At 48.6% G+C, this 20,500-nt stretch overlaps 1 protein-coding gene and 1 pseudogene across 1 annotated transcript; both read right to left on the bottom strand.

The window, feature by feature from the left end:
• Positions 1–5,706, bottom strand: part of LOC118626170 — a 35,372-nt pseudogene extending 29,666 nt beyond the window's left edge.
• Positions 5,707–8,879: 3,173 nt separating this feature from the next.
• FOXQ1 (forkhead box Q1) lies at positions 8,880–10,675 on the bottom strand. The gene has a single exon (XM_036256871.1). The coding sequence runs from the start codon at positions 10,083–10,085 to the stop codon at positions 8,880–8,882; it is 1,206 nt and encodes a 401-aa protein (XP_036112764.1). The 5' UTR covers positions 10,086–10,675.
• Between the last annotated feature and the right edge of the window lie 9,825 nt (positions 10,676–20,500).

Raw genomic sequence — 20,500 nt, 5'->3', positions numbered from 1 at the left:
CAACAAGCAGGTCCACGTGGGCCCTGCAATTCCAAGTAGCCAGGCGTGGGGAAGGGAAGTTGTGTTTGTCGTGGAATAATGATTACCTCTGTCTCCCCACCCCTTTTCTGTTTTTTCTATTGTAGTATAATTCATGCCCCATTTTTATTATATAACTTAGAACGAATCAAATGGTGATATTTCAGACAACAGAGCGAGCCAGGGAAGGGGGAGGGGCTGGTGGGCAATCAGAGAATTTGGGGAGAGCTTCCCCAGCAGAGCATGTGTCTCCCGCCCCGAACCACTCTGTGTAAGAACCAGCCAGTGTCCCAGATGTGCGCTGGACCTTGATTCTGTTGAATCAACTGTGAGTACAGATATGCTGGTTTAATTTCCTGGGACTCACTAAGGAAGCCCTACTGGGCAAGCCTTGTTTCTCAGGCCGAATCTCTCAGCACAAACACTTTGACTCCGCTCACGGGCACAGCTCGAAGAGGTGACTTGGGCCGCCAGACGTCTCTTTTTAGTCACACGTTTCTGGAGTTACATATTGAAAAATATGGGTTCAGACCTATCTTGACTAGTTCCAAATTGGCTGACATCTCTCACTGACTTTGAGCCCCTGAGTAAGTTCAACAGGCGCCCACGCAGCAGAGGCCGGGGTCGCACTGGAACACGTTTCAGCCGCAGCCTTTCCTCCTTGAGTCTGGGCAGAGGCCTGCTTCAGCCCAAATCCAAACTGACCCACATCACTTTGCCCTGAACAATGATGAGGCCTTTTATTGCATTTATAAATGTCCCCGCAGGCCATTCTCAACCGGGTTCAGCTAATAAACATGAGAACTAATGATTATCTTGTTTCAGACTGCTGACTTGTGTAACTGCTGCGAGGGGTCAAACACATCCAGTTTGCTCAACATTTCTCCAGTGCCCAGCATTCTGACACTGGTGATGACAGAATTGGGGTGCAGAGAGGAGTCCCACGGGGAGCACAGGGAATGAACTGTGTTTATGCAATCTCTTCCCCTGTAGGGCTGCTTTCTGGAATTGGTGCTGTTAGGCGAGCGTGTTTGATAGGTTTGGGCAATGCCATGTAATCCTGGTAGTCCCATCTTGGGTCCCTCTTCTAGTGACCTTCCTCGCAGGGGTGCCGGGTGCTGATCCAGGTCTTAGCGTGGGTGGTGTCCCGCAGGAGGTGCTTGGTGAACTAGCTCGGACTAGGCGGCCAGGGGGCTGCAGTGATGCTTTCTCTTCCACTCGGGCCGTCGCTCCCAGTCCTGCGTCCCTTCTCAGCCAGCCCGCGATGCAGAAAGCTGTGTCTGAACGTGGGAGGCACACCCGCAGGTGCCCTGGCATGGCGTCCGGGTCTGCCGTGGTTCTTGAGGCTCCCATGTGGAAGCGGAGTGGACGCCGGTGCCCAGGCTGCCCAGAGTGGGCAGGGGCAGCTGGGTGCTGTGTATGACTGAAGAGGCACAGGAAGTTTACTTTTCCTCTGAAAATACTCCTCTAACTAGTACATTAGTTGAGATTTCATAAATAAAGCTTCATTTCCTTTAAGCTGTTTTGGGGAAATGTTCCTGGTTTGGGCAATAGGGTAAGTCTTACCACTCATTCCCCACATGAATGAGTTCACTTGTTAGGTGAGGGTTATTGAAATATCATCTACATGCAGCAACACACGCTTTTAGGTGGACAGCACTGAGTATTGACCCACATGTACCGTCATGAAACCATGTCCCTAATCACGATGTGGGTTATTTCCATCACCCTCAAAATTCCCTTGTGCCCGTTGGAGTCCCCCATCCCAGCCGCTGTCCCTTTTGCCTTTTCTGCAGTGTCCTGCACATGGGCTGCACGGACATAACCTTCTGTGACCGGCTCCTTATACTCAGCCCGTGCTGTGGAGGGTTCCCTGGGTCACCGAGCTCAGCAGCCATGCCTTTGTCTTCCTGAGTGGCCATTCATAGGGTAAGGTCGCCTCGACTTGTTGTTCGTCCCCCCAGGAAGGGAAAGAGCTGCCGCACTGCACTGACTGCATGGTCCCCCACTTCCCACTTCCCCTACCTTCTGTGACCCCCCCTCCTCTCCCGGGGGGCTTGGTATGTCCAAGGAGGACCAGTAGGAAGAAGAGGTTCACACAGGAAAGGGAGTAAGAGCTTGAAAGCCACCTGGACTGACTCGCGCTGTGCCTGGGTGGCCCTGTAGGACGTGAGGAGGTGACTGATGACAGAAACCCAGATGGATGTGAGCCAAGCAGGACTTGATGGGAAGGATTTCCCTGCAAAGGAGAGGAGCCAGGGCGGCTCCGGGGTCCCACAGCAGAACCTGATGGACCAGGGCATTGGAGCACCTGGGAGAAGCCGACTCCATTGTTTGGTCCTGAATCCTGCTCCTGGTTCCGAGTCCGGGGAGGAGGAGGCCTGCTTGGCCTGCAGAACGCCCTCCCGCAGCGGGAGGTGGCTCCTCCTCAGAAGTCAGGGTGCTGGGACCAGGGGAGGGGCAGGCGCTGGGATGGCAGCTACAAATGGTGACTCCTCCAAGAAAATACCGGCTTCCCCAAATGAAGGAGGTCTGTCTGCCGGATCGTGTAAGCTTATCACGTAGGCCTTGCTCAGGCCTGAGAATGCATCTGGAATGCACTTGACTAAAAACTACGTGGGTTGGCATTTTCAGGGCTATTCTCTAGTTTCCAGATTTGCACTCCTTTAGTGTTCCCACATTTCTTTTATTTTAGTATTTAATATTAGCATTTTCATGTTATATTTGTACACACACATGCACACGTTTGTTTCCATGCCAGGAGTCCCTTGGTGCTAGTTGCATTTTTAGGTTGTATGACTCCATTACCCTGAGAAATGCTTTTGGGATCTGTGGACTTTGTCCGTAAATAAACCAGCGAGGACTGACCTGACCCTCTCATGCCGGGGTTTGAGCACTGGCCCGGGAGCCGGCCCTGGAGCCAGGAAGAGTCCTGGATGCCTGGCTTATGACGAAACCCCCTTGAAAATAGCTCAACCTCTCTCAGTCTCAAGTTCCTGTCAATGAAATAAGCATGTATTTTACACCTAATTCTGAAAGCTAGGATTTTGTGCAAAAGTTGTCAAGAGCATAGTGGGGGAGAATGTCATTTGGAAATACATGTTAGGATCCATTCGAATGATAAATTACATATGTCCACTGCACCCTAATGGTTTCAAATATGTTTTGTAGTGTCTATGAGTGTTTTATTTATGCTGAATCACTCTAATGAGGCCTGTTCCTGAAATACATATTTGATTCCACGTTGATTGAATTTAGGGGAAAGGAGAAGCATCCATTTGCGTGACATGTTTGACATTCTACGTGGGCTTTCTTGGCCGTGAACTGTGAGCCGAGGTGTGAGACCATGTTCTGTCTCAATCCCCTAGTCACACTGAGGCATAGAGGGGTGACCCTTTCCCCAGCCATCCAGCTGTGGGAGCCGGAACCAGGATTTAGACTCGGGTCTTCTTGGGTTTTTATTTGGAGTTGTTTCTTGAATGGACCACTTCTGTGATGTTGAGTGTTACCAGGCATTTAACTGCAATGAGCTTGTCCAGCCAAGTGTCAAGCTTTTCTGTCTTTCCCCTTAATGGTTAGAAACTGGTGATCAGAAAAAACAAATACATGTCAGGGATGTTGAATACGTATATTATTTGGAGCTTCAAACATGTGATAAAAAGGCTCAGTTATGGCAAGCTTTCTAAGTTAAACTTTTCCTGGAAAGAGCAGCAGAGAGGGTCCCGAAGTGGTAAGGAAAATGTTGCATTATATTAATGTTTATATTTAGCTGTAGCTCACCAAAAATGAAGGTTAATACAGTTATCTCTGCTAGTCTGTAAGTTGGCAAATGACAGGAACAACATTTGCTTCTAATCAGCCATCCGTCTTAATAATGAGGACAGACACAGTGCAGAGACTGTTGCACAACCTCCACCCTCTCGTGACATCGGAATCTTTGCCAGTTTGAAAGAGGACCTAGAATCTGGGGAAAGTTACATTTTTATGGTTTCCATCATGATCTTAGAAGATACTTACGAGGCCTATTTGCTGACAACATTAAGAATTAACAAATTATGTTGTTAAAGCATAAAAGTCTGATGGTTTCACTAGAGAACTATAAAGGCTGTTGCTTAAGAGAGAAATACTGTGGTGTTTGAAAGCAGGAAATATTTACTGAAGGACTCTTTGGACTCTAATTTCTAGAACCACGGGAAAACTCAGCTATTATGATCTAAAGAATTAAACAAAACAAAACAAAATAAAACAGAGGAACAATATCTTTGTATATTTGATGCCAACAAAGTTCCTTAATATCGAAGAAAGCTGTCAGTCACGTGGGTGTTTTGAGTTGGCATTTTTTTAAAGCTAAAAATGGAAGGCAAATTATCGTAAATTTTAGTCTTTTTCCAATGTGGGAAAGGGGCTGTTTTTGTTTTGGGCCTGGTGTGAGAAAATAGGACAGGTGGGTGTCAGGGAGTGCTCATTTGTTAGTGCGTGTCACCAGGGGGCAGGGACTGCGGAGTCCCACACACTCCTCTAGCAGACCGTCTTTTTCTGCACAGATTCTTGCTGCCCTTGGGAGGGGCGTGCATCTGGCGCCTGCCCAGCAGAAGCGAGAGGAAGCAGCGCGCTGCACTGTGGACGCAGGAGCACTGCCTCCCACCGAGCTGCAAGTGCGGGTCTCAGGGGGCTGCAGGTGCCTCTTCTAGAAAAGGACAATTATGGGGACTGAGGGACAAAGTTCTTACCAGTTTGGGAAATCTGCTTACCATTGTAATAAAAGCGAATCTCAATTATCTGAATAGTTCAACCAAGTTCTTGCCAGAATATGTTTTGGTCTGAATTACCCAGATAATTGTGTTACAGTGCAAAGAACTGTGAACTGGGGGTTGGGATCTTGGTTTCCACCTGGGTCTGTCACAAAGGAATGTTTAAGCTACTCTTCCGGTCCTTGTTTTTCATCTACAGATTAGGGTCTATCCAAGACAGTCCGTGAATTTGACTCTGTATCTTGTGTGTGAACATACATTCCCTCAGGCAGAAAAATGTCAAGTTTGTGAAATTGTGCACTAGTGGAACCAGAGTGGCTCTAAGTAATTCTCCTTAGGCTTGCTTCCAGCTCAACAAGGTCACCCGGGAAGCCCCTACAGTAACCCATCTCTATCCACTGAGGATGAAACTTTCTCTGATTTCTTCTTCCTCCCTCCCTCCCTCCCTCCCTCCCTCCCTTCCCTCCTTCTCTCTCTCCTCTCTCACCTGACTCAGAACCTTAGTTAGGAACCCTAGTTAGTCCCCTACTCTAAGGGACTTGAAGCCAGCCAGCCAGTGTGATGGCTGAAGTCGCTGGCTCCCTGGCTCACACACAGAGGTGGGGCCTAGAACCAGGGCACATCCACCACCCAGCCCCAGTCTCCTATATTGGGGGTGAAGGGTGTAGGCTGATCAGAATGTTGTGCGTTGCTAACCAGAGAAGTTTTCAGCCCCAAAGGCAGCGGCCTTGATCCCTGGTCGCGGGAAGGTCTGGCAGGGAGACTGGAGCAGGTCCCAGGCCCTGAAGGGGTGGCTCAGCTGGGGCAGGCGTCCCGCGGTTGCGCACTTCTCTCCTCCCACGTGTCCAACTGGCCTGCAAGGGTCTTCTAGGCGGGAGGGGAAACGGGGCTGTAAAGCGCCAGTGCGGGGGCCAGAAATGGGGTTCTCAGTCTCCATCGCGGTCTCCAGGCAACACTTACGATAGGACGTTTACCAAACTAGACAGCCCCCCACCCCCAGTCCGCAGTCCCGCGACCCCGCCGCAGCCGGCGCCCCACGCGCGGCCGGGGAGCGCCGGGCCGGGCTAGGAACTGGGTGTGGGCGGCGGGGAGGGCGGGCTGCGCGGGGTTGGGCTGGGGGAGGGACAGGCCCTGCCCTCGGCCCACCCGCCCGACGCGTGCGGAGCCCCGAGCGCTCTCCGGCGCCGCCGAGGAATCCAGCTCCCTGGGCGGCTGCCAGAAGGAACAGTCCTGGCGGGGTCGCACCGCCGTGGCTGCGGCCGGGGGCCCGGGTCCTGCGACAGTGACCGAACCTCACCGCCGAAGGTCCTGGTCTTCGTCGCGAGGTGCGGTGCCCGCGGAAGGGGTGCGCCGCTGGAACTTAAAGCTTTCTGCAACTTTCTGTGTTCACGTGGAAAACCCGGGTTTGCGCGGGTTCCTTCCGCCCGGGCCTCCGCCCCGCAGGTAGCGGCCGAGACTGCAGGGGCCGGGGGCCAGAAGGCCTGGTGGGGAGGCGCCCACACAGCCCCGGACCTCTTTGTCCTACGCCCCCCACCCCCGCCCGCGTTGTCCTTTGGGTCCTGGGAGTAGGAGCTTGGTCATGGAACGCCACACGGGCGCAAAGGTCACGCGACCCCACCACTCTCTAGAAAACCTTACAGTACCCGGGGATCAGAAGCCGAGGAGGGGACCCCAGTCAACCGGACTCAGACTCCGGAGTATTCGTTAGGAAGGAGGGAGTTTTTTGAAGGGAGGAAAGAACAGCTGTTAATTTAAAAAACACCATCTTTGCCTTCTATTTTACATCGATTTCCTGTGCTTTTAAACATAAATCAGTGCAGATTTAAAATCTCCATTTGCAGAGCTGTCGCCATGTACCACTGCAGAAATGAGAATCGTGGCTTTCCAAAACGGATGTAAGAGGCAGCACCCCGCCTCTGGAGGCAAGGCGCGGGCTGCTGGGACCCGAGATGGGAAGCAGCTGAAGTCGCTGGCTACCCGCTCACCTTCTGTCTTCAGAGTGTGTTTTCAAGAGAAAAGCAAAGAATTGATGGTGGGTCCTGATCATTTCAACCCAGTGAACTCACTGACACATACACACACACACACACACCCTCCTTCTTCCTTCTAGTCTGTTTCAGTTTTATTTTCTGGTCTAATTATTAGCCTTGTGGGTACAAATCTCCACTTAAATGCCTACCCTTTGTCCTAATTCAACCCTATTATTATGATCACTCTTCATGATACTGAGTAGATAGAATGAAAATCAGTCAAACTTGTTAGTTGATAAGTAGACTTAGGGATGGGCTTTCCCCCTTCCATTCCTGCCAAAAGACAGCATACTGAAATCCCCCCCCCCCTTTCTTTCCCCACTTCATAATATATTGGTTCCAAATCATTCTCTTGGATGAGATGAGATCTGTACAAGAATGGCAAGAACAATAGGGCCTACGTTTCCAGTCTCTGAATTTCTCAGGGTTTGTATTACTCTTTAGACTATTTCAATCGATACATTGTTAAGGGTCCCACTGCCTTTGAATTTATTGAGAAACAGATACTCACACTTTGCTGATACTTCCTGATCAAAACCTCCCATTTTTAATATGGGGAATTGTCTCCACACAACTGAGGTGGCATTTTCTCTTCAGATCACAACTGAAAAAGGCCTGACAGCCCCACATCTACAAATGCTCTCTATACAAAAGAGGAGAGTGAAAACAAAACAAAACAAAACAAAACAAAACAAAACACTACTAATAGGTTCACACCCAAATGGACTTTTTGCATTCCTAAAAAGGTAGAAGGTTTTGATTTGAAAACAAAACACAAACTTTGACACTCAAGTTGCTCTTAAAACTGCCTTCAGGAAATCTGTGCTGGTTAAGATAATTACATGCCATGAATGTTTTTGAGCCCCAAATCAGGACCAATTTGCCTGAATATGTCTGCTTGAGTATAAGCTTGTTGATGATGTCTGCTGGAGGATTCTTGAATAAATCACACCTTATGATTTGTTCTGGCAACTCTTAGGAGAATTCTTACAGAGGTCATTGAAGTTTTAAGAAATCCCATTGTTGAAGTCCCATCCTGAAGAGTTGTACAGCAATTTATCAGGTAGGGAAACCTGCAGACTGACTCTACCTTTATTGAATCATTCAGGAAAGTGTTTTTACTCCCCGCCCCAGGGAGTTTCTTCAGACTTAAACCTAAACCCATGCGGGGGTGTGAGGACACGGGCGGATAAAAACTCTCATCTCCAGCCCACCACCACAAAGCGCTAGTCGGTTGTGAGTTTTATTTAAAAATAAGCACTATGCCTGGGTTTCATAAAATTTATATATGAATATGTACACAGATACAAATAAAATAACATTAAAAATAAAAATCACACTTGCTTTCACTGGCAGTGGTCCTGGCACCCCACATGCGTAACATCAACTTTTCCTTTAAAGAAATTGCTTGGCTGGGGAGACCACAGGAAAAGATCACCAAACCAGTAATAACGCGGTAGCTCGTTGCCTGCAACACTTTCAATTCAGATTTCAAAAATATATAAATAATTTAATTACAAAACCCAACAATATATATATTTTTAATCTTTTGGCACAGTGAAGCATTGGTCAATAGCAGAGAAATGACTGAAGATTCGCTAACACCTCTCTCACATTCAGTCATACCTGTAAATGACACATACGTACACATGGAACAGGGGCCCAAAAGACCCCAAGTAGTAGTCATATCACTTATCATATGGAATAGTTCCCTGATGTGCTTTTTTCTCTTTTTAGGAGCAAATCAATGGAAGGTGCAACAAAAATAGTAGGAATAAGGGGTGCCTGGGCAGTAAGAAGAGAGGAAAAGTCTGTGAAGGGGTGGAGGGTGGGGCAGGCCTGGTAAAGAAACTCAAACAACTATGAAAAATTGCGTTGGTCCTCTGTAAAATTATAAAAGAAGGAAATATTCTGGACTAAGTTAAAACACTTCTGTCAAAAACCCTTTAACTGTAAGGCACGGTTGATGGAGGATTTTCTTTTAAATTCTCCTTTTCTCTGGACAGAAAGTGCAAAGCACTGAACCTGCGATACTGGCATCTCCTATGGCGCCCACCCCGGCGGGGCTCAGCCGCGCTGCTCAGGCCAGGAGTGTCTCCACCGGGTAGGGCAGGTGCGGGCCCGGGCCGCGGGCCGAGGCCGCCTGCAGGGCCCCGGGCAGCCGCAGGGGGCAGTACAGGTGCGCGCCGCCGCCGCCGCCGCCGGCCGCTGGGCCTCGGAACGGCTTGGCAGGGGCGGAGGCGGAGAAGGGCGCGAGCAAGAGGTGCGGCGCGGGCCGCGGCGCCTCGGCTCCGCGCGCCCCTAGCAGCGCCGGCTCGGCCGCGCCGTACGCGCAGAGCGGCAGTAGGGCGCCGCCGGGCGCGCCGGGGAGGAGCGCGGGATACGCGGGCAGCGGCGGGCAGGGAGCGGCGCCCCACGGCAGCCGCACCCCGGGGGCCGCATCCCCGTCGCGGCGGCTGCGAAAGGGCTTGCTGAGGATGCTGTCTATAGCGAAGGAGCTGGAGAACTTGCCCGCCGGGCTGACGCGCCCCTCCTGGCGGGCGGGGGAGCGCGCGCCGGGCGAGCCCAGGGCGGCGGGCGCCGGCGGCGGGGCCGCAGCCTCCTCCGGCCGCAGCCCGGGGGCGGGGGGCGCCGCCCGGTGGCTGAGGCGCTTGCGGCGGCGGCGGAAGACCCCGTCGGCGAAGGTGTACTCGCTGTTGGGGTTGAGCATCCAGTAGTTATCCTTGCCCCAAGGCCGCGAGGGGTCGCGCAGCACCTTGACGAAGCAGTCGTTGAGCGAGAGGTTGTGGCGCACCGAGTTGCGCCAGCCCGTGTAGCTGCCGCGGAAGAAGGGGAACTTGCCCATGAGGTACTCGTTGATCTCCGCCAGCGTCAGGCGCCCGCCCGCCGAGTCGCGGATGGCCATGGCGATGAGCGCGATGTACGAGTACGGGGGCTTGGGCCGCCGCGTGTACGGCTTGCTGCGCCCGCCCTCGCCGACCCCCGCGCCCTCGGCCCCGGGCCCCGCCGCGCCCGCTTCTGCGATCCCCGCTGCCGCCGCCGGGCCCTCCTCCTCGGCGGCAGGCTCACCGCTCGCATTTCTCTTGCCACCGCCTGCCGCTGGGCTGTTGGCCGCACAGTCCCCGTCCGAGCCCAGAGAGTCGTCGCCGGCTGCCGACAGCGGAGAGGGCGCATCGCTACTGCCTGCGCCCTCCAGGTCACTACCCGGCTTGTCCCCGTGAGCCGCGCGGGGGCTGAACACCTCCAGCTTCATGTCAGCGCACCCTGTCGCGGCCCAGCGCGCCATGCCCCTTTCCTCTGCGCGGTCTTCGGAAGCTGGTGCGGGGGGCGCGGGGGCGCCCCGGATCCGGGAATCCTCGCCTTCCTCTCCCAGAGAGCTCTCCCTCCTCCTGAGACAGTAACTTTTCCGTAGATGAGTCCTCTTCCGCAGAATTTTTCGTTGGAGGTGTTGTGCTTATTGGGTAAAAACTAAGATGGGCAATGAGGGAGGATTTGGGTGGCCGCTGTCTTCAGTTCGAGGATAAGAGACTTAGGGGTGAAAGTGTGCAGGGTGCGGTTTTAACTTCTGATGCCCAGGCACAAGGGCCTTGGGGTTTGCTGCTGGAGAGAAGAAACGTACGCATCTGCTCAGTGTCCCAGAGACCAGGAGGGTTTCTTCACTGGACGTCCCAGGTCCCGGGCAGGCGTCCGCGGGGAACGGAAATGGTACAGGCTGGGGTGCGTGCCACCCTTGGGGGAAGGTTCGGTGTCTTCAGCCTTGAGCGTCCGCGGCGCCAAGTCCCCGAGGCCGTGGCTCCCGCAGCCACCTTCCCGCCCCCGGCCTCAGGAGCAGCATCTCCGTGCTGGCCGGCTGCCGCTACGTCTGGCCTCCACCTTCCGCCCGGCCCAATATAACCCTGTGGCGGCTCCCCGGAGGCGGGGCCTGGGCACCGACGACAGAGGGGTGGGAGAAAGAGGTGGCTTAGGTGGCTGTGGCTCCCAGGCGGGCGCGCACCAGGTTGAGGCCACGAGGCTGCGCGGCAGCAAAGTCGCCTTGCGCAGGTTGTTTGTTTTGGGTCTGACCAGCCCCGCCTTCCGCCTCCAGCCAATGAGGAGCGCGCGCGCGGCTGGGGTGTGCGAGTTGCTGTGAGTGTGCCGGTGTCCCTGTGTGCCGGCCCCGCCCGCCGCTCCTAGGCTCAGGTGGGAGCGCCCCTGCGCCCGGGAGGGGTCTCTGCGTCCCCGAGCTCAAGGAAGAGATTTGGATTAGAGGGCCTGGGGGCGGGGTGGGGGAACCTGGAAGGGCTGGGGCGTGTCAGCAGGGACTTTGTTCGGGCTTGTGGCCTTCCTAAGGTGCACGAAGTGTACGTTTGCTTCTCTTGTAGTGAAAACGGTGCTGCTTCTGAAAGTGAACGCCTCTTGTCCCTGACAAGGTGCTGAACCGTTGAGACCTCACAAGCTGCACTTTGCAGTGACCTCTTACGGGAGCCACACGTTGTGCCCTGTTCTATGATTTCCTTCTGAGAATTATTGTCTTCTTTCCTTTTTTAATGAATAAAATACTGCACTTGAAATTGTACACGCCTTTTCGGATGAACTTGACTCTTGTTTGCTAAATGGCCTCCGACTTTCACTTTTCTTTTGCCTTTACCTTTCTCTGCACCTGGCTGGCGGCCCCTGGGGAAAAGCAGCTGTGTCTAGAGCGGGATTCCAGGCTTTGCCTGCGTGCGTGCTTCTCTCGACTCCGCGCCGCTCTCTTTGTGGGTTCCCACAGACAACTGGGACGGCTGGGAGGGTCTGTTCCGGGAGCGGGGCCCAGAGCACGACGTGGTTGCGGCCATTTCTCTTCAGTCCTTCTCCTTGAGGACTTTTGCTGTAGTTTCAGTGGCACTGGTGTGGGAGAGTCTAGAAAGGGGGTACTTTTTTCACCCCAGGAAGTTCAGGACCTGACGCTTCACAGTGTCAATATTTAAGGGAGGGGCTCACTGACCCCCAGAAGGGCGCATTTCTAACCCGTTACCCTTTCACGCTGAGGTTTCCTCCTTTTTCCTGTCTTTGTTGCAAATACAGAAAGAACTGCAAGTACGAGGGAGCTCACCTTTGATGTTTATTTTATTACTTTCCACCATTTGTGTGATGTACACAATCCTCTCTTATCTTCATTCAGGCAGTTTTAAAGGCATTCAGCATGGGGTGGGCAAAATGACAGACCCATGGAAAGCTCTGTTATTTTTGTGTTTGGGGAAATGACACGTTTGGATATTGAGTTGACATTTATTGTGTGTTCAAATGGAGAGCTGATGAAGGATGGCTGCTTTCCAGGGGATATGCTCCCCTAAAGAGGATCTGCTCAGCTCCAGCCCTGGGAGTTCATGGCCCCTTGGACCTCGAGAGGGGGTTGACTGGCGCAGGTAAAGAGGGTTCAGTTTGGCTAGGGGTAATAGGCTCTCAGTGAATGTTATCCTTGTTTGAACTCTGGGGGTGGGCAGGGCATGAGGATGAAGGCCTATTTTATGGAGGAGATAAGCTTGGCCAGTTGATGTATGGACCCAAGTTGGCTGGTCTAATGAGGCTGCTGAGAGATTACAGGGTCAAGGTCTCCTGTCCATCACCAGTTCCATCTTGGAGACCACACAGGTGAGCTGCCCTTCAGGCATAAAGCTGCCCAGCTTACCACCACAGCCCTGCCCCCTTGCAACCCAAACATCCCCAGGTTTGGGGTAACACCTCCCTCTGCGTTTACAGCAACCTTCCTGCCAGACTCACCCCATGGTTTCCTTCACCCTGTGCAACACCCTCCTATCTCCATTTAGCCCTCTCCCCAGGTCCCCCAGCCCAGCTGCTTCAGGTCCTCAGGTTAGACTGGAAAGTTCCATTGAACTTTGGCCTGTTGATAGGGATATTGTTCAGGGAGGGGAGAAAATTGTGCACCACCGTAGGCCCTGCTGCCACTCACACATGACTACATAGCCTCGGGGCTGCTGTTCATTGGCCCTGTCACCTGTGAAAAGATGCCAGTCTGCATGGACTCAAGGATTTCTTTCAGCTCCTGCACAGACTGTTGTTTGGCAGTAGTCTTTTCTTGGGTTGAAGGTATAGCAAGTGCATTTACCCTTCTGGTTACTTCTCTGGGCCATCTGGTGTAAACTCCCAGCTAACCAGACTACAGAGGCCCAGGATGTAGGTCCAGGTGGGGAGGGGTTGGGATGGTGTTGTTTCTCTCCCTGGAGGGCAACCTGAGGTTGGGGGGTTACATCCCTCAGCCTCTCCCCCCTGCAGACAAAAGGAGTACTGGTCACTGAGAAGGAAGATATACTCCCTTCATCCCCCCTCACTTTCCCCTTTTCTTACTCAGAGACCTCCCCATCCCAACAGCAGCAGCTCCCCATTCCACATCTCAGGTGGGGAAAGGACCTGCCAATCACTCCTGTGGCATAGACCTTCACTTTGTCTCAGGGCTGAGCCACTGGTGGCTGCTGCCTATAGATTTGGAGTCCGTAAAGGTCTGGGAGGAAGGGAGTGGGATAAGGTGGGAGAATTCTCAGCAGGGAAGCCTTTCCTATTTTCAGAGTGAGCTAGAGCATTGAGAGATAGGCAGTGGACTGTTAGAAAGGAAGGCCCTATGCTAGAACGGCCGGCAGAGCCTTAGAAAGGATTAGAAGATCCCCTGGAACCAGAATGAAAGCCCGATGAAGACCAGAGTTTTGTCTTGTTTCTTCATTCTGTACCCCAGTCCTTGCCTCGAGAGTGACTGTCACATTGTGCCACATACTGGGGCTGGGCTGCACTTATCTTCAGTTAAAGTCAGAAATAAAACCGCTCTTTCTCTTTGTGGTTGATTTTGTTGTTATTATCTTTAATTGTTGTTTTATATCTGGGAAGCCATTTACCTTTTGCAAATATAAGAAAAACGGGGATGGATGGGAAGTGCCTCCATTCACTGCATCTTTATTCACAGCATCCTCAAAGCTAGATACATTAAGAGCTCAGACTCTTGTTAGTTCATAAGTTCCCCAGAAATGCTGGGAATTTCTGTCCTCTAGATCTAAATCCTTTTTATTGGGGAAGTCTTCTGTTGATGGGTTAAAAATAAATGCCCATGGGCGAAGCTTGACCCAATTACTTGTAGGTATGAAAGACCCACTAGCTAATTTTGCCTCTTGCCTCTTAATTTCCATGAAAATAGGTGAATAAACTATGGCAAAGAATGAACTCATTTCCATGATTTCCTGGCTTCCTAAGGTGGTTTTAGGCAAAGGAAGATAATGCATCTCTCCCAGACACCAACTAAATTAACTATGGGAAGTATCTGCAAATATAAGACTTTCTGTAATTTGATAATGCTTCATTGCCCCAATTCCTAAACACTGATGTGGGAAGGAAATGATTTAATTCCTAACATATCTAAGGTCACTCAGCAGACTGGAAATTGAGTCCCAGTGGAAATATTGACGACTTGTCCCATGCATTAGAAGAACACACACAAGCCCCTAGCACAAAAGGAGCTATGAAATCACCTTGATAACACGCCCCTGGGCAACCTGGAAACAGCTTTGAGTTTCTTGCCATGTTAACCTCTGCCAGTAGCCAGGCTGTTGTCATCTGGATCTGAAAGGAAGGTGAACGTAAAATAGCCTTCCCACAGGGACATGTGCCTCTGGAGACGCTGGGAACTGAGGAGACCCAGGCCCAGAGAACTGGCTTTGCATCTGTGCAAAGTCTCTCTGGTAGAGCAGAGAGGGTTGACAGTCTGGCAGTGAAGGGTCTCTTCAAAGATAAAGCCCAGCTTCCTCTCTACCCCTATTTTCTTAGTGAAAACATATGGGAAGTAATGGAATACTTTGTACTCCGGTCTAACCCACAACTCCATGATCTGGCTGGTTCCGTGTAATTGCTGAACACTTGGGAAGAATCCTGCAGAGATTGAGGTGGGCGTGGGAGTAGATAGATAAAACCTAGGTCTTTTTACATATTTACGTAATCCAACCAGGCTGGATTCTGCATGTTTGCTGCATTTGTTCAAGCAGTCTTCTTTTGGTTCTTTGGCCTGTAGTCAAGGTTTATTCAAAGAATCCCAAGATATGTCTGGGCATCACTGACCAGGTACAAATCCAAGGGCTGTACATAGGGTCACAACCAGCAATAAACCCCTTGGACTTCCATTGAACTTAGGAGTTATGCTACAAGAGTGCTCCCTCCAGGCAGTGTGCCCTGGGCAGGAGGGATGGTGGGGAGGCCGGCCTCATGGTGGTGCAGCAGAGAGAAAGCAGCTAAAGGCACATTGAGGGAGGTGAGGGGAGGAGAGAATACGTGGGGATGCGAGAGAGATCAGCCACCGCACGACTGGCGTCAGAGATCACACAGAAAGCTGCCTGATTCTGTAATTCAGAGATGAAACTTTGCCCTGTGTGTGAAATGTTACCAAAGAATGAAAGAAAGCCCCAGCATGATGTATTATAAGTGGTGATGCTCAACTGGAGCCCAAGCTGTACCTCTAGACCACATCCTGAGTACCCAGAACCTCAGAACTTCCAGCCCAGGAGCCCGGAGCCCTCTACAGAGATGAGTCTATCTTTTTGAGTGTTGAATCTGCTATCACTGTGTGCTGGTGGGTGTACCCATGCATATGAGACCCCTCCAAATGCAGGATGGAGATGGAGGATGAGAAGGTGGCCGAAACCCCACAGATGTTAACTATGGGCCTGTATAGCTATGGCAATTTTCTCATTGGCGCTAGAAAAAGATAAGGCAAGGTGATTTTCATGTATGTGTGCGCGTTTAATCTTTTCAACTTTTTCCATTACTACCTAGGGTGACCCTCTGACAATTTAGATCAAGGAGAGAAACTTTATGTTAAATAAAAGATTCTGTTTATTAATGTATCCTCTACAGTTGAAGAATTCTTTAGAGGAAAAATAAACTTGAGCATTTAAAAAAAAAAAAAGAAGATGACAACTTTGATACTAGGGTCGTTGAGTCCATTCCTTTAAAGCTGACCATCTGAGGAGCCTTCCTTGTTCAGTTTCAGTTCAGTTTTCCTGTTATATGAAGTTTTTTAAACTGTTACATTTTAAAAGCAGAATGAAAAAAATTGAGCTTCACTGTACAATGAATTATCTAGTCCTCTCTTTTGAGCTTTGAGGCTCTCACATTCCATAATAAATAAAAAATCAGACTTTCTCATGTCACGGGAAGGAGACAATCTGTCTTTCTATTAGGAGAGCTGAACCCATGACTCTCACACTCTTGGGTACTGCCACACAAATCCTGGCAAGAATGGGGAGGTGGTGAATGAGATCTAGTTAGTCTCCTTGGATATTCAAATATCAGGCTGTACAACAAAACATAGTCTTTGCTGGGCTCCCACTCAGTCCTCCCCATGGGGCAAAGAAGGGTCTGTGTCATTCCTGGCCGGGCAGTGGTCCCCAGTGGGTGGAGGTAGGGTGAACTTCATTTAACTCTAGAGACAGTGTTGTCACCTTGGATAGGTGTGTACTTCGGAGATACGTGACCTTGGGATTATATCCATGGTCTACCAGGTAAATTACTGTTTCTCATTTTTTGTTTTTTAATCTAGAAAAAGAACGGTTATCAGAATTCTAACAACTGAATTACTAGATTCCAGGCCCTTATTAAATGTTCTTCTTCTTTTTTTTTCTATTTCCTTTCATCCTTGGGATGTTGTCTTGTGAGGCTAAACTGTCTTCTTCTGCCCAGATGGGCATATTCCCTGGCACTAATTGACTAGGCAAAGTTTCCAGGTAAAAGTTGGAATAGTGAAAAAAAAGTCCCTGGGTGATGGGCAACTTCCTGGGGTCATTTAGACCTAGTATGTGGCTAATACCTTATTAGCCAAAGTTCCAGAAGAAAAAAAGTCAGAAGCCTCTTCTTCCAGAAAATTGAACACAGTTGGGTTGCCCAAAGAGGGTAAAATCCATGTTAGCAAATCACATAAGAAAGATAGTGATTGGGCTGTGAAGAGAGTATCTCTTGTCTGTCTGTCTATCTACTTTTTAATCAGGAAATATTTCATGCATATGCAAAAGTGAAGAGACTAGTCTAATGAAGTCCTCTGTAATCATCATTCTGATCAATATTAAAAAAATTTTTTTTGTTAATTCTTACCTGAGGATATTTTTTGCATTGATTTTTGAAAAAAAATTTAATTTTTTAATTTATTTTTGTTACAGATGTTTCTCCTTTCCCCATCCCCCCTACCCCATCCCCAGCTTTGTTGTCTATGTTTATCAGTTATTTTCCATTGATTTTTAGAGAGAGAGGGAGGGAAAGAGAGAGAGACAGAGAGAGAGAAAAAGAGAAACATCGATGTGAGAGAGAAATATTAATTGGTTATTAGACCACAGCTGAGATTCAAACCTGCAGCCTAGGTATTTGTCCCCACCAGGAACTGAACCTAAAACCCTTTTGGTGTACAGGATGATGCTTCAATCAACTGAGCCACCTGGCCAGGCTTGTTTGTAAAAGTATGTTGTTTGTTTGTTTGTTTGTTTATTTATTTATTTATTTATTTATTTTAATCCTCTCCTGAGTATATGTTTTCATTAAAAAAATATTTTCTTTATTGATATTAGAGAGAGAAGAAGGAAGAGGAAGAGAGCGATAGAAACATTGATGAGAGAGAACATCAATGGGCCATTTCCTTCATGCCTCCCACTGGGAATCAGGCCCATAACCTGGGCATGTGTCCTGACCAGAAATTGAACTGGCCACCTCTTGGTGCATGGGTCTACCCTCAACCACTGAGCCACACTGGTCAGGCTATTTTCATTAGTTTTTAGGTAGAGGGGAAGGGAGAGAGAGAGAAACATCAATCTGGTGTGCTCCTGTATGGGATGGAACCCACAACCTAGGTATGTGCCCTGAGCGGGAATTGAACCTGCCACCTTTTGGTGTACTGGACGATGCTCCAACTAACTGAGCCACCCAGCCAGGACTCCTTCATGGTTTTTAGCTGGTTTCATGATTATATGATATCCTGGTTTCAAATTCAAAGCTATTAACGAGGTATAGTCATGAAAATTTAATTTTCATATTGGCTTCTTTCACCTTTACTCTAGGTGACCATTTGATAAAAGTTTTAAAATTACCCTTTGGGGTTAATTTTCAATATATATAGAGTGCTCATACAACTCAACAAAAGGAAGACAAAGAACCCAATTTAAAAATGGGCAGAGGAACTAAATAGACACCTCTCCAAACAGGACATACAAATGGCTAAGAGACATATGAAGAAATGCTCAACATCACTAATCATCAGAGAGATGCAAATTAAAACAACAATGAGGTATCACCTCTCACCTGTCAGAATGGCAGCCATAAACAAATCATCAAACAACAAGTGTTGGCGAGGGCGTGGAGAAAAGGGGACTCTAGTACACTGTTGGTGGGAATGCAGACTGGTGCAGCCACTATGGAAAACACTATGGTGTTACCTCAAAAAATTAAAAATGGAACTTACATTTGACCCAGTGATTCCACTCCTAGGAATATACCCTAAGAAGCCTGAAACACCAATCAGAAAGAATATATGTACCTCCATGTTCATAGCAGCACTATTTACAATAGCTAAGATCTGGAAACAGCCCAAGTGTCCATCAGTAGACGAATGGATAAGAAAGCTGTGGTACATATACACAATGGAGTACTATGCAGCTGTAAGAAAGAAAGATCTCTTATCCTTTGAGATGACATGGAAGGACCTGGAAAGTATTATCCTAAGTGAAACAAGCCGAGATGACATGGAGGGACCTGGAAAGTATTATCCTAAGTGAAACAAGCCAAGCAGAGAAAGACAAATATCACATGATCTCACTTATTTGTGGAATATAACGAACATAACAGTCTGAGGAACAGGGTAGTCCCAGAGACAAGGAAGTGGGGTACAGACTGACAATCCCCTGAAGAGGGGGTTGGAGGGAGAGATAAACCACAGAACTTATATGCATGTAGGTATGGACAATGGACATGGACAACAAAGGTGGGGAAGGGTGGGGAGGGAGGGGGAAGGGGGAATCGGTGGGTGAAAAAGGGAAACATCTGTAACAAAAATTAATTAATTAAAAAAATTAAATTAAATAAAAAAAATAAAATAAAATCACCCTTTGGATTAGTTTTCTAGGGCTGCCCTAACAAAATACTACAGCCCAGGTGGCTTAAACAAGAATTTATTTCTCACCATTCTGGAGGCTAGACATCCGAGACCAAGATGTCAGCAGGTTTGGTCTTCTGAGACCTCTCCTTGGTGTGCAGATGGCATCAGGGAACTGTGAACTTGACTAGTGAAAATGGAAGCTGTGCACTTGGTGTTGTGTGTCGCATGGCATGTGCAGGGTCCTTAAAGGTGATGCGATCAATTGTTTATTAGAACATGCTGTGGTTTTAGTTGGTGTGACCATATATTAATTGCCCAGAACAATCCCAGTTTCTCCTTGTTGTCCCCATGTCATTATTAATAGTGTCCCCCCTCTTTAAAAGTGTTCTAATTTTGGGCAATAAATTCTATGGGCACCCTAGTTGTGGAGATCCAATAAATGATAATAAGCGTATAGACTGTGTTAAAAACATTAGGACTATCATTTTCTCTGCATGGCTTGAAGTCTGAGTTCTACATTATTTCCAGTTAGTTCTTTGGCAGATTCTGGTGCTAAGGCAGAATCAACCTGGTATGAGGAATCCTCTGTCCTTTTCATAAATGATCCCATGAGCCTTGGACTTTGGCGTTCAACTTTAGTTTGTAAAAGACTTGTTTGTGTCTTTCTGAGACTAGACTGGTACATTCAAGAAACTTTCAGCTACTTTCTAATTAACTTAGCTTCCCAACATGGAGACCATGCTGCTACCTAAAGTGGAAGCATCCCAATCTGTTGGTGTAGTCTGACCACCTGGAAGCAGTTGACAGACTATATAAGACTGCATCATGAAATGTGCAGAATTTAAACACTGAATATAATGTTGAGAAACCATGCTGGCAATGGAGACTGAATTAGCATATTTGTTTGCAAAAATAAAAATAACTTGCCTTGTGTAATACTGATAATGATTTGCTCTAATTCTCTCTTTTAAGCTTAGTAGAATTTCTGTAACTTCTTTACCAAGTTATAGAAGTGGAGACATCTATCCATATTACTACTGCTACCTCCAGCTACTTTTGCACATCGTCGTGACTTAAAGTCTATGAGGCTAGTTTTGTCCTCCGGCCAGACTGGAATGAAGCTATTCTCTCTTGAACTAATAGTACCACACGAGGGAAAGATGGCACACAGCAAGTCATTTACCATTTTTAGTTTCCTTTCAGGGAGTTTGGTTTATTTCTCTTCCTTCTTTCTTCTCCTTTAAGCTCTATATCTACAAATTAGAAAGTTATCCTAACCATGGTTAATAAATAGCAAACTAGTGCTGGTAATACTATATTAAAAGAGAACAATGTACAGTTATGATGGGCAATTGGACTTAATGAAGAACACTGATGTCTTTAGAAGTGTTAAAAATTATTTTCAAAATTTCCACAAAACCTCCTTCTAATTCTTTAATCTTGTTTAAATTAAACTGAGTACTGATGATGAAGCAATAAGAATAGTATGAGAATATTATTTTACAATTTTTTATTTTTATTAAACTCATTGGGGTGACATTGGTTAATAAAATTATATAGGTTTCAAGTATATAATTCTATGATACATCATCTGTATACTGCATTGTTTGCCT

The sequence above is a fragment of the Molossus molossus genome, unplaced genomic scaffold (assembly GCF_014108415.1).
Source record: "Molossus molossus isolate mMolMol1 unplaced genomic scaffold, mMolMol1.p scaffold_m16_p_12, whole genome shotgun sequence".
NCBI lineage: Eukaryota > Metazoa > Chordata > Mammalia > Chiroptera > Molossidae > Molossus > Molossus molossus.
The sequence above is the reverse complement of the archived record's forward strand: the minus strand, read 5'-3'. Positions and strand labels throughout refer to the sequence as shown.

Bases quoted from the DNA above. Each gene is read 5' to 3' on its own strand.
- FOXQ1 (XM_036256871.1), bottom strand. From the start codon at position 10,085: ATGGCGCGCTGGGCCGCGACAGGGTGCGCTGACATGAAGCTGGAGGTG.